The 13,283-nt window shown below is 41.1% G+C and overlaps 1 protein-coding gene across 5 annotated transcripts in view; it reads left to right on the forward strand.

Moving 5' to 3' along the window:
* myt1la (myelin transcription factor 1-like, a) overlaps positions 1–13,014 on the forward strand; it is a 73,436-nt gene extending 60,422 nt beyond the window's left edge. For 3 of the 5 annotated variants that reach the window (XM_074684921.1, XM_074684920.1, XM_074684919.1), the window contains exons 15-24: positions 3,114–3,265; positions 3,409–3,477; positions 3,725–3,787; positions 3,883–3,966; positions 5,478–5,699; positions 5,820–5,911; positions 5,993–6,096; positions 6,192–6,335; positions 7,789–7,851; positions 9,329–13,014. In XM_074684921.1, coding sequence (XP_074541022.1) covers positions 3,114–3,265; positions 3,409–3,477; positions 3,725–3,787; positions 3,883–3,966; positions 5,478–5,699; positions 5,820–5,911; positions 5,993–6,096; positions 6,192–6,335; positions 7,789–7,851; positions 9,329–9,469 — 1,134 coding nt within the window. In that variant the 3' untranslated portion in view covers positions 9,470–13,014. The remainder of the gene's footprint in view (positions 1–3,113; positions 3,266–3,408; positions 3,478–3,724; positions 3,788–3,882; positions 3,967–5,477; positions 5,700–5,819; positions 5,912–5,992; positions 6,097–6,191; positions 6,336–7,788; positions 7,852–9,328) is intronic. The other 2 variants (XM_074684923.1, XM_074684924.1) reach the window with 2 other exon arrangements.
* Positions 13,015–13,283: the final 269 nt, after the last annotated feature.

Below are 13,283 nucleotides of genomic sequence, written 5' to 3' on the forward strand. Positions count from 1 at the left end.
GCTCTGCCTATGTGGTTTGTTGTTGTAGACAAGATAAATAAATACTAGTTCCAACACGCTTTGCTTTATCTCAAAAGTCACTGAAAGTTCTACTAACACGTAATCTCAGAGTAAGAGTACGTCAGTTAAGGATAGCTGTGTCATTCTCTCTGTTTTAATTCAATGCACACTTTGTTGGTTTCAAGATTTCACACACTTATCAATCAGCAGTGTTTGCATCATCACATAGCACACCACAGCAATTTTACTCCAGAAGATTAAATGTGACGCACTGCATTGAGGGATTGTCAGAGGAAAGTATCGCGCATGCTGCTTAAGTTACTTATAGTTCATTGTGGAGAACAAAGGGTGGCAGATAGTGAAGCCATCACACCGTTAGAGTCTAACTTAACTTTAAGAAGCAGTTTTGAGACAAGCATGAGGCTGATATATTTGAATTTTAACACCATCAATAGAGCCAAAGAGGACAGGAAATAGATCAAATTTATCAAGAGTTACAACAAACGACAGAGTAAAAACACACTTTCAGGCTATCAAAACTATCAAAAACAAAAGCCAGGTCAGAAACAAAGGTCACGTTAATCAGCTCCAGGGACAGATTTAATCTGTTCCTTTGTCTTTATTCGGAGTAAAAAATTAAGAGACAGTTACACAGCTGGTTTATCCATTCAGAATACTTTTGATCCACCTGCACTCCTGGTTTGTCATCGCCAAGCAGAGCCTTTGGTGATATACTGTATACTCTCCCAGTGTCTCCACCTCATCCTCCTTACAACAATGTACACCATCTTTGTAGATCACGTTAAAAATAAAGACTAAAACAGAGAAATATGGGAAATCACGGGTAAATCCTGAGTGACATACATTTATTTTGTCTGTTTTTTTCTTCGTCTTTTCTCTCCCTATTTTCTTTGAATTAAATGAAATGAGAGAACCAAATATACTCAGTATCAGATGTTAAGGCTGTTTATTGTTTAATTGTAAGATGTGCATCAAACTTCCAGCTGCCGTCAGGTTAACTTTCCATTATGACAAACGGCTTTAATCTTACATCAGATGCGACGGGAAAATTAATATAGATATAAATGTATATGCTGGTTCAGACAGTTACATCAAATAGTGATTACTGTGATTGTTTACTGCATCAAAATGTGCCTGACACTCTGGAAACCTGCCTCTGAGGCTTTGATGACATGTGTGCACATGTGCGCCTGTCACCAAATTACAGCTGCGTGGGGTGCGCTCTGCCTTGCGCCGAGGATAGACCAGGTTGGAGCTGGCGAGCTTTCAGTGCACTTTTTTGGCACGAAATTGTCACTGCGCCAACATGAATCTGCTGACACCTCCCCCTGGTGCGCCGTCAAGTCCCCCTGGCGTGCGGTAACACCCACCTCTGCGCAGACGGTCTACCAAATTGTCAAATTGGCAGCGCATGGGGGTGCGCCGCACGAAATTAGCACTGCGCAGGCTGCGCCAGGCTTGCGCCCCCTGCGCTGCGCCACGAAATTAGAGCCCTATGTATTTATTTGATGAGAACATATTACAATGACTTACTAAACATAAGCAGACTAAGAAGATGCATAAAAACTGATTTTAAATGATTTTGTTAATTAGTTAATGACATACAATGGATGGAATCATGTAAGATAATGAAACAACATGTCCAGGGATAAAGTTTCATTAAAAAAACCCTTAACACTCAAATAAACACACTTTATTCACAACGAATGTAAAATTTGTAGGGCCCTTACATGGTGCTCGTCACATATCTTTTGCAATGACAACAAAGATGCTATGAGCCATGAGGATGTTTAATTTAGAGGCTGACAAAATATTTCTAATCAATTAGGAACAATGTATTTAAGAAACTGTGGAGGTGCACTAAATACTGAATAATATTGTAGGAAAAAAACAAACAAAAAATTATGAAATTGCTTCTTTTCTCCATCAGTCAGCAAGTGGTTATGAAATATGAAGTTCGGATGTAAAGATTAAACTGTTTTTTTTTTAAACGCTTAGTTAGTTTAGTCAAACATAAAATCCGTTTGGAAGAAAGAAAATTGAATTCTTCTTCACCCTTAATTTATTGTTGAGCGTGTGTTTGTGTTGAAAACTTTCCACTGTCTGCTGTACGTGACCCTACAACACACTCAGCTGTGTCTGCAGCGGGCTTAGTGCGCCCTCATGTGGTCAGCAGCAGCACTGCAAGCAGTGAACACTCCTGCATCAAAATGCTGAATTACAGCTCTAACACTGAGGTAAAACAGGATAGATCATCTGCACGCTCCAAACCCTCACAGATCTGGAACCACACAGAGCGACTCAGGCAGCAAATTACTACATCTTCCTGTCCTGGATTTAAGGCGCTGGAGTGAAAGGTTTTAATCAGGACAGTAATTGCGTTTGTTAATGAAGCACGACGTGGAGGAGGAGGAGGAGGAGGAGGAGAAGGAGGAGGAGGCCACGAGCTCGCCGCCTGATGATGGGATTTTTTGCAGACAGACCTGTGAACGATTTGTGCTCCCCGCTGAAGAGGAGTGATGTGAGGACTGCAGAGAGGACTGCAGCACACACACACTCACACACACATACGCACAGCTCCTGTTTGCTGAGTCTGACTATAGCAGGAGCAACACGAACCTTTGAACCAGTGCTGATTAATTTTACCAACCAATTATCATGAGTCAGAGAATCTAATAATCCAGAATCTGCAGCCGGAGCCATCAGGGAGGACTCTCTGCTGCACCTGTTAGTTCAACTAAAGCTGCATGGACGACAAAAACTAATGAGTCTCTTCTCAAACATATGATGTGAAATTTGCCATATTCCTCACAAACATTCTGCAGAAGCACAGATTCATTCTTCCATCAAACAGGAAGTGTTTTCATTAAAACTGGGGGTGAAGGTGCAGTGAGGAGTTTGCAACTTATGTCAGTTTTAGCTATGTTACTTCCAGTGTTTCATGTTACCAAATGGTGTTAGTTTATTCTCTAACAGGTTGAACAAAAAAAATCTGAACTCCTCAAAGATTCAATGTAAAAATGAAGATGTGAGTGTGCAGGTTTTGAAAAGTGTAAACATGTGAACCTGGAGCCCATTGTGATGTGTTGTAGTCTGCTTATTTCTCATCCTTACACCAGAGCGACGAGCTGGACCCGTTCCAGGAGCTGCTGGACGAGCAGCGTTACCCGGCCGAGGTCACCATGCCCAGCCCCAAACACCACAAGTACCCACCGTGCAAGGAGAGCAAGAAGGAGCTCATCACGTAAGATATGCTCCAGATTTTTAACACCTTAAAGAATGTTTACATACTTTGTTTGTTCCTTATCAAATCTAGAATGAGAAAATGTAGAATAATCATTCTACAGTCCTGCTTCATCACAGTTTGTGTCTGCTCTCTTCCTGCAGGTTGTCGAGCTGCCAGCTGGCTGACAAAAACATCCGTGGTATGATGACCAACAACTCCCAGGAGCTCAGGTGAGTCTGAAAATCACAATACTTTAAACTACAGGCAACACTGCAGCTAGTATTAGTGGCATACCCCAAGGCTCAGTACTGGGCCCACACTGCAAAATCTGAAATCTGAGCAAGATTTTGTGTCCTGTTATTGTTTTATTTGACTTAACATGAGCCACATTCACCTGAAAAGTCCAGAAAAATGTCTATCATGCAATTTTTTTTTACGAAAATGACTCTGTCTCCCCTTTCTGTATTTGTCCCTCAGGTGTCCGACCCCGGGTTGTGATGGATCAGGACATATAACAGGAAACTACGCCTCCCACAGGAGGTAAAATGACCTTTTACTTTTTTTTTTTGCTCCATCCACAGACTAAAAGCTAAACCTGAAGCTCTTTATTCAAAAATACGTCTTTTGTCCTGCAGTCTGTCCGGGTGCCCGCGAGCCAAAAAGAGCGGCATCAAAATCCTCCACAGCAAAGAAGACAAGGACGACCAGGAGCCCATCAAGTAAGATCTCGTTTGATACCAGCTAGAGAGCTTTGAGGTGGATAAGGAGAATTGAAACATCACTTTTCTCAGTCTAGAGAGGGAAAAACACTATTTAATACTCATTGTTTCACCAACAGACTCTCTGAAGATTAGAAAATTCATAGAATATGTCATCTAAAATTAAGCAGCCTGTTTCATCTGCAGAGTGCTGCTGCATCTCCAAAATCTTTTAAATAAGCTGCCAACCCCAGTCTCGAAATATAAAACTGATGTGGAAGCGTCTGAAACTATAGTTCCTGGATTGTCCACTAGGGGCTGGCTCCAAAAGCACCAGAAAACACATACACACCTATTCAAAAAAGCAGATCTTTGCAGCAGGAATAAATATTCTAACAGTCTTTTAAAAGCAGAAAGGAACAGGGAAAACTTAACAAATGTAGAAAAGTAACAGAAATAGAGGGCTAAGAAAAGTCTGGAAGATGAATTCCCTGAGTCCATCATCACCTGATGGAGTCATCCCTTTGCTGACTCACTCAGGCCGTCTGACCTTTCTAACTATAGGAAAAGTACTCTGCAGATGTGTGCCTCTCAGACCTCCACTTCACCTCTTGTCCCAGCGGTCTGAGAGCAGCAAAGGTTAGTGATAGCGAGTGTCTGACATTTACGGTAGTGTTGAGCCAATACAACCTTAAGCCCAGCTGGTTCAGGCTGCAGCCAGCTGTTCTCCACCTCTGCTCCAAGCATGAACTTTATTAACAGAGAAATTATAATTTCACATCACCTGAGCTGAGCTGGGAGGAGACCGAGGACGCTCTGCTCCTTTCAGTCTGCTCAAATGTCAACGGGAAGGTCATTCAGGAACGTAGGAGGAGAGAGATGGAGAGTTTAGGAAGAGTTCATCCTGCTGATGTGGCCTTCAGGGTGGAAGGAAGGAAGTGGGAGAATCCTAAAGCTCTAAACTGAAGTCTCCTCTTTCCTCTGAGGAATTAAAAGTACTAATTGATCTGCCAGACCAAGCAACATACCAGCTTTAACATTGTTTGGAGGAGAGGACAGAGGAAGGAGGAGTCTTTGCAGAAGGACTCTTCTCTGAAACTTCACATCACCTGAGTTCAAAAATAGAGTTAAATATCATCCAAGTATTATCTGGGTCACCTGGACTTTTTATGTTATTTTATTTTCTTAAAAGAGTCAAAAATCATTCCTGGAAGCCCATGGTTTTGAATTTTCTCTGCAGCCCAAATATTTGAAGAGTTACGGTAATTTGAAAAGCACTTGTTAAATAGGAACGCCAACACTGTGATGGGTTTAAAGCTTTTAAACAAATTTCTTTGTTTTCTTTCAGCATCACTTTATTTTGTCCGACACATTTGCATGAAGCCAGGATGAAACTTTAAAGTTTTGGTAACAGAAACAGTGATAGAAAGCATCTCTGTTGCGCAGCATAAACTTAAAATCGCTAGTTTCAACTGCTAGTGACCCTTGATGTTTTTCACACCATCTTCTCAATCACTCTTTTCATTTCCCAGGTGTCCTGTACCTGGATGTGATGGTCAGGGTCATGTGACGGGAAAGTACGCCTCCCACCGCAGTGCGTCAGGCTGCCCCCTGGCGGCAAAAAGGCAGAAGGACAGCTACGTGAACGGCTCGCAGTTCGTCTGGAAGTCAGGAAAGACGGACGGGATGAGCTGCCCGACCCCAGGGTGTGACGGCTCAGGACACGTCAGCGGGAGCTTCCTGACTCATCGGAGGTGGGCGTGGCTCTGTGTCACTCCCTTTTAACCCTATCAGTGTCTTATTTCTCAATATCTTTGTTTAATCACTCACCTTTAGCAGACTTTGTTTAAATCAACCTGTATGTTTCTCTGCAGTCTCTCCGGCTGTCCTCGAGCCACCTCGGCCATGAAGAAGGCCAGGATGAGCAGCGTAGACATGCTGACAATCAAACAAAGAGCAAGCAAAGGTCAGAATCATACCCTCAACCCTTTAAATACAGAATTGAATATTCCTACAGAGCCAGATGTGGGCTTGTTTTTGGTTTCAGGCATTGAAAACGATGAGGAAATCAAACAGCTGGACGAAGAAATCAAAGATCTGAATGAGTCCAACAATCAAGTGGAATCAGACATGATCAAACTGAGGACACAAGTAAGGTCTCTCCATCTTGAGTGAGATGCTTGATGGTCTTGTGACCTGAGAGTTTCTCCCATAAAAAGATGATAATATGCATCTCCCTGTGTTAGATAACGACAATGGAGACAAACCTGAAGTCCATCGAGGAGGAGAACAAAGTGATCGAGCAGCAGAACGACTCGCTGCTGCACGAGCTGGCCAACCTCAGCCAGTCGCTCATCAACAGCTTAGCCAACATCCAGCTTCCACACATGGTAAGAGAGGAGTCCGCTGAACGTCAGTGGAGCTGAATGTAGGCGTACTGTTTGAGTCTTAGAGTAAGAACACTTTATATATTAAAAGATAACACTCCAGAGAATCATATTTGCCTGAAGTATTATTCCTGCTCTTGTTTTCAATGTTCTTGACGTTACTTTGCTCTAAAAATAAAAATGTAAAACAGAGCCAGGATCCCACATCCATTTAAAGCCTTGAAGAACTTTTACCTTCCTAGGAATATTCGTGGATAAGTATCTGATAAGTGTTGGACTTGTTTATTTTTAACAGTTTGACTGTGGGACAAGTGTTGAATATGTTCCTGTTTAATTTATATCACAGCACTGTCTTTATGGGTTGGTATAAAGTTGATATACTCTCCCTCCAGCTAACATCTGCTCACAGTTTTAATCCAGGCTTTTTTGTAGCGACACTCAGGTTTTTTCCTCATCTGCTTCTTTCTGTTCGCCACCTTCTTTGTCGTTCCTTTCTTTCCCAGCAGTCCATGCTGTGCTTCTTCTGTGCTTTAAACACCTCACCTAGTTTTGAACCAGGAAACAGCCCTGTTCTTCCTCTGGTTTCAGTTGGAGTGAGGTGCTCATGGCTGTTTGGTATCATGTTGTCTCAGTGTGGAGAGAAGACCGGTGCTAATTGGATAACCTCTCTATAGGCTCCATGAACACCAGTAGATTTATGACTAGACACTCCGCTTCCAGTCCCTCCAGTTTGTGCGTCATGTTTCACATCACACTGGGGAATAATGTCCTTACTGAAACAAGCTTCCAGTTCTGGACCTGGCTCAGAAATTCATATGAAGTTTAGCTTCCAGAAAGATTTATCAAAATTTTAGCTTTCTGCTGTTCAATCTCATTTCATATGATGGGATTATGTTTTAGTGAAGTCACAGCATTTCTTTGAAGTACAGATGAATCAAATGAAGACGTTTCTTCTCTTAAACTGAGTCACATTAAGTCATCAGCAGAGTTGATGACCTGTTTCCTGGGAGTTCTCCATCTTTGATTGTCAGTGGACATCATTTGCTCAGTTGTTACTTACCACTGAGGGCTGTAGACTAACTCTAACGAGCCTCGTGAAGTAAGTCAACAACTCTGCTAATAATCTCATGGGACTCACTGGCAGACTGACATGTCTGAAGAAGTCTTTTTGGAGGCGAAACGTCTTCAAGAACAATGTCAAGTCCAGTTCCCGACATTGGATCAAGCTCAGACTTACCGTGACCTGGATGACTGAAGATCTTCACAGAAAAAAAAACAAACAGTATGAGCAAACTCAAAAGTCGTTTTTGTTACCAGTTTAAATTCTCTTGTTTTTGCTGGTTTTCTGAATCAGGAGCCAGAGTGGAAGTGGTCCTGGTTTTTTCTCAGTGTAGCTCTTGAAGCCTGAGGCGCTGCAACCAGGCTAATAGACTTCTCTGTACACCCTCTCCTGTAGAGACCGCTGCCACAGAAAGAGGCCCCAGTAAAGCATAACTGCTGTTTACAGATGCCTCCCAGAGTAAGAGCTCCATTTATCCTTTATCCAATTATCCTTCTCTTCTGCACTGTCATCCTCCCCTTCCTCTATTCCTCTATCCCCCAGCCCGCTGTGGCGTCTGCTCATCACAGCTACCCATGAGTCTTGCAGATCACAAGGACTTCACTCAGATGTTATAAAATCTTCGACAAAACTGAACTGATGTGGATTTTCGAAACAGCTTGCATATCAGAGAAGCTAAAACCTCCTGTAGAGATATTTGTCCGTGAGATACAGGAGTAAAAGCATGTTCTGGGTCAGAAAATAATTTGGATGTCCATAAACACCATTAGCATTAAGGTTTAGCATCACTGTGCATATGGTGCCACACGGGGCATTCAACATGCCACTGTAACACAGTTTGCCTTGAAGTTCACCCTCAATAAAATTGTAATTTAAGCTCCAGAAGCCCCTAAATACAGAAATCTCAAAGCAAGGCTGAAACCAGATCTCCATTCGTCAAGGCAACGCAAAAACTTTCAGATAGCTGATATTTCAGTTAGCCACACGTTCACCAGGAAGTCAGTAGCAATTGATCAATCAGCAAAGAAAAAAGTCATGCCAAATGCAAAAGGGAGGATTAACTGGGAGTGAACTCAAAGACTTTCATTTTCAGATTAGAATTACTCAACTTTTGGTCACTATTTGTAGGAATAATGGTAAGAAAGACGACACTAGCTGAATAGTGGTGGGCCAAGTAATAAGCCCTGGGGTACACCATTTGTCAAATGGAACTTTTATGAAAAGAAACTCTAACCTTTATAGAAAAAATGACAAACCTGAACCTACCGAGTAATTTTTGAAGCCAAATATCTGAGAAATATTTCGACTGAAACACGTTAGCCAAACCAGACAGACGATCAGCTTTCTCTTTCCCCTCCCATTAGTTTAACGTTCAGCTTCTGTTTCCATATGCTTCACATTAACCCTTCATCCATCCACCAGCTAACCATCCCTCTCCTGATTTTTTGCATGTTTTGTAGTTGCATTGCGTAGACTCCTCACAGGCTGAAGTGTAGATGTCTGAAGTAGCTCTGAATGTGACACAGAAGGTGTTTCCTAGTCGGCTTGGTGTTTCTTTCTTCCCCTGCTGCCCGCTTGTTCTCCAAATCTTTCCTGCAACATGTTACTGAAGGTCTGATAATAGCTGTAAGAAAGGATGGACAACACATCTGCATCTCTTTCTGAGTCTGTCCAGTAAAATCTCAGCTTTCATTGCTGGGATGTTGATGTCTTACTGCTCAGGTTGGCACAAAGCCGTCAGTGGTAGTGTCTTAACCAGACATATCTTCCATCTGTTAATAAGGGGGCCAGTAGGGTGAGCTCCACATGCTTTGTTTTCACTTTATGGGAGCTTCTGTGTCGTCCATCTTTTCCTACAGTCTCTCTCTGTGATGGACACGCAGCACCTTTAATCTCTCTGATTGAGTGTGTCTGTGTGGATTTCTCTTCCTTCCAGGAGCCAATGAACGAACAGAACTTTGACACATATGTGAGTACATTGACAGACATGTACACTCACCAGGACCAGTACCAGAGCCCGGAAAACAAGGCACTGCTGGAGAACATCAAACAGGCGGTTCAGGGGATCCAGGTGTAGCCCCAACCGAGCCCCAAACCACACATGCAAAGCAAAAACAACAAGAGTCTGCGCGAGGGGAACGGGTTGTTCTTTGCTGCTGTGATCTACCATCCGTCTTTAGTTTCGTCTGCTCTCCACTTCATGGGTACTTTTTTATTTGGATGTTGTTGCCTTGCTTTGAGAAAAGTTTTAAAGAAACATACATGTTTTGTACATTTTCATATGATCTGACATGATGTGACGTACTGTTTATAGCTGCTAATGTATGCACATTCTCGTGTATATGTATGTATTTATTTATTTATTTATTTATTGTAAGCTTGAATCATTTTTTTATATTAATGTGATTTACATACATTAAAATGGGCATCACGGGTTAAAGGGGAGCAGAGAGGCGACGTGAAGAGCAATCATTTTGGAAAGGCTTTTTTCACAAGCTAGAGGTCATTTAACAGATGTATGTTCATTCATTTTTGTAACGTTTGAAAGAAAGCGGGCCATGCGGCCTCTTCTTAGTGTAAATCTTTAAATTACGAGAAGAACCAATGCTATAAGATCTCAAACATCACTACACGGAAACTTACCGGTGCAAATCCCATCATCCCCTTAAGAGTTTTTGTTTGAAACAGTCCCGTTTTGTCATTTGACTTTGTTGATACAAAAATGACGCAGAAAGACCAATGGCTACGGAAAACGTAGGAGACAATCTGCCATTTTGACGTTCTTTTTGCGGTTAATTTTGACTAGCGAATAGGAAAACATGTCAGCAATATTGGTATGATAATATAAAATTGTTTGTTTAGATATGGGATGCAATCTATATAAAATGTTTGGGTATATGCAATTTCTTATGAATCAAACTAGCAAAGAGCTGATAGACCTTTTTACTAACTCTAGATGTATTGCGTTTTGTACAAACCTTTTACTACAATCATGTGTTCGGAGTCTGACGTGGGTGAAAGGACTTTGGTTCTGTCATGTTCGTCTTTGCACAGGGACACCTTTGTTTCCATGTTTTGATGTTTTTAATGTGACTAAAGGGCACTCGGCAGGCAGGCGGACTGGAGTGGAAGGAGGGAGGGAGTTGTAGATATGAGTTTTCTTTCTTTAAGCTGATGGCTCCTCTGGACTTACAGGGTCAAACGTCCCCATCCGTCATTGTAAATTGCACTCGTCCTGTGGAAAATCGTCCCTCCGATCACGCATCAAACTGTCTGAGCCACGATTGGACATGATGACCAAGCAGCACTTTTATTTCTAATTGTTTGATTGTTTTTGAAAAGATGAATGAATACCTGAGCCAGCAGTCCTGGAGCAACGTCTGTGCACTGAATCTTACCGACGGAGTGTCTGATCTGAATCGGCCTTACGATGACGTCCAGTCTGAAATCGCAGCACTGGTGGAGTATGTTTTCTGAACACCGTTGATCTTGCATGCACTTTATTGGAATATGTCAAAAGTATTATCATGTGGTACATGAAGCAAAAACTGTACAGCGAGTTTGTGGAAACTGTGACTTTGACAAGACTTTGTGCTGGTGATTCCTGTTTGAAAGCAACCTGGAGCAAATGTCACCGAGTTGATTTGACACTTAAAGGAAAACTCCCCCCCCCTGAACACTGAACATCAAACCCAGTGCAGAGAAAGAACAAAGGATAACACTGACAGGATCATGTTTAAAACTGTAGCTGTTTGTCTGAGAAAATCTAAAGCTTTAGACTTGAAACATGTCACAGCTGAACATTTTAAAATCTCAGATGCATCACTTTGATCAAATCCTTTGTGATGTCTGTTTTGTTTGAGCTTTTTGAACCAAATTGTACTTTGAGCCTCATTATTTTTGTCCAAATTTACCCACCTGCCTTAACTCAACCTGCACAAAAACTAAGACATTTTTAACTATGTGTAAACTAGGAATTCTTTTCTAGGCCCCACCCCAACACAGGTCAGTGTCCCCCCACTCTGAGAGGTCTGGAGACGCCCCTGGTTATGACTAGCTAAACTCTGGCTGATCAAGAAATGAGAAACCTATGGATGTCGTACCCAAGCTGTTAACATGTTTAATCCTGCGCTTTTAGATCAAACCTCAACCTGAAGATCTGCGGTTTTTATTTTGACACTTAGGCCTAGTTTTTTAGAACCAAAAAGAGATTCTGCTGTGCTGTTTATTTAAATTTTTACCCTTTTGTGAAGACTACAAGATCCAACCTCCCTGACTTTGGATAAACCTAACTTTGTTTGAGTTAGGATGAGGTACAGAGGCGGGCCTTTGGCCTCCTTGCTACCAGCAACAGGGCCAAATCAGCCATGAAGTTATATGGGCAAAACTGGTCAGTTTAATAAATTAAAAGATAAAAAGTGATTTAAAAAAATCCACATTATTTACATTTGCAAAACTTTCATTGACTCATACACATGAGTGTTTACATATGGTAGGATGAAGTTTTTTAATAAAAATTGTCTCGCACATGTGCCAAATAGTCCACAGGGGGCGCCAGAGTCAAAACAAACACAATGTCCTCCCAGAGGCTGTAAAAAATAAATTTATTTCTGTTTATAGCATTTCCCAGAAAGCACTAGTTCATGTGAGGTATAAATGATAATGGCTACTTAATCACATCATGCCAAATATCTATGTGTTATGCTAGAAGCCAAATTGGATGTTGAAACCAGCCAACTATCATATGTACCTACGCTTTGGCAAAAATTAATCACCATCAGTCATCTTTGAATTTTCTCAGAATTAATTTAAACACAGAAAGATCTTAAACATAGCCAAAAACAGTCCTGATTGTTATCTTGTTCTCTGGATTTTGAATTTTATTTGAACACTTGAACTCATGTTTAATCAAAAGGATAATCGAAAAATGTGATTGACTACTTCTAAATTATAATTTGTACCTGTACTTTGTGATATTTTTCAATATATGTGACACTTTTCAGTTTCAGCTTCCCACCAAACTGCCACGAGGGGGAGTTTTCCTTTAAAGACGTTTCTTCTTTGGGCTCTCACTGCATTCCCTGACTTTCCATCACTGTCCACAGCTTTGTGTCTGCAGCTTCCTAACAGCTAAATACTGTATTAGATAGACTGACGGCTTGTATTTTTTGATTTAGTCAGTGATTCTTACTGATAAAGGAAATGGGAGTAAAAGCACAATTCTGCCACTTAAAGAAAGTCAATAGACTAGATATTGTAATATCAGATGTAAAAGCTAAACTGTAACTATTTACATAGAGAATCTCAACACTAACATGTGACATGCTAGAATGCAAAAGAAACCCATATGAATATTTGTGAAATCATCCGTTTATTAAAATGTTAGCGTTCCTTTCAGCGGTGCAGTGATAAGGGGTTTTTATACAACGTTCATTTTTCCCCTTTTACCCTTTCTTCTCTGTCACTTGCAGCAGTTTTCTTACCACATGGCATGGGTTTTTGTTGGTATTTTTGCTGTATGTTCCAGGTCACGAGTTGCTACGTGATATTTTGATTTAACTTGTGAGGTTTGTACAATTTTTATCATGCTGGTGTTGGCATTTCTTGCTCTGAATAAATCTTGTGTTGCAACACTGCTTACCTGCTGTTCTTGAGCTGGACTTAAATGATGACAAGAAAAATTATAATTGTGACTTTTTCACATCTTTATCGGTCATATCAGCATAAGGGCATGACTTCAAAGCCAAGTTTCTTTGCTTGTACGTCTATGTTGATATGGGTTACATTGAAATTGTCCAGTAGTAAAAACAAAACAACTTAAAAAATATCAATTATATTAATTATTATATAATAATTGATTTTGTGTATCAGCAGTAGATAATTATATGAAC

The sequence above is a fragment of the Halichoeres trimaculatus genome, unplaced genomic scaffold (assembly GCF_033239565.1).
Source record: "Halichoeres trimaculatus isolate MK-OKI-2021-1 unplaced genomic scaffold, fHalTri1.1 fHalTri1_scaffold_13, whole genome shotgun sequence".
In the NCBI taxonomy this organism is placed as follows: Eukaryota; Metazoa; Chordata; class Actinopteri; order Labriformes; family Labridae; genus Halichoeres; species Halichoeres trimaculatus.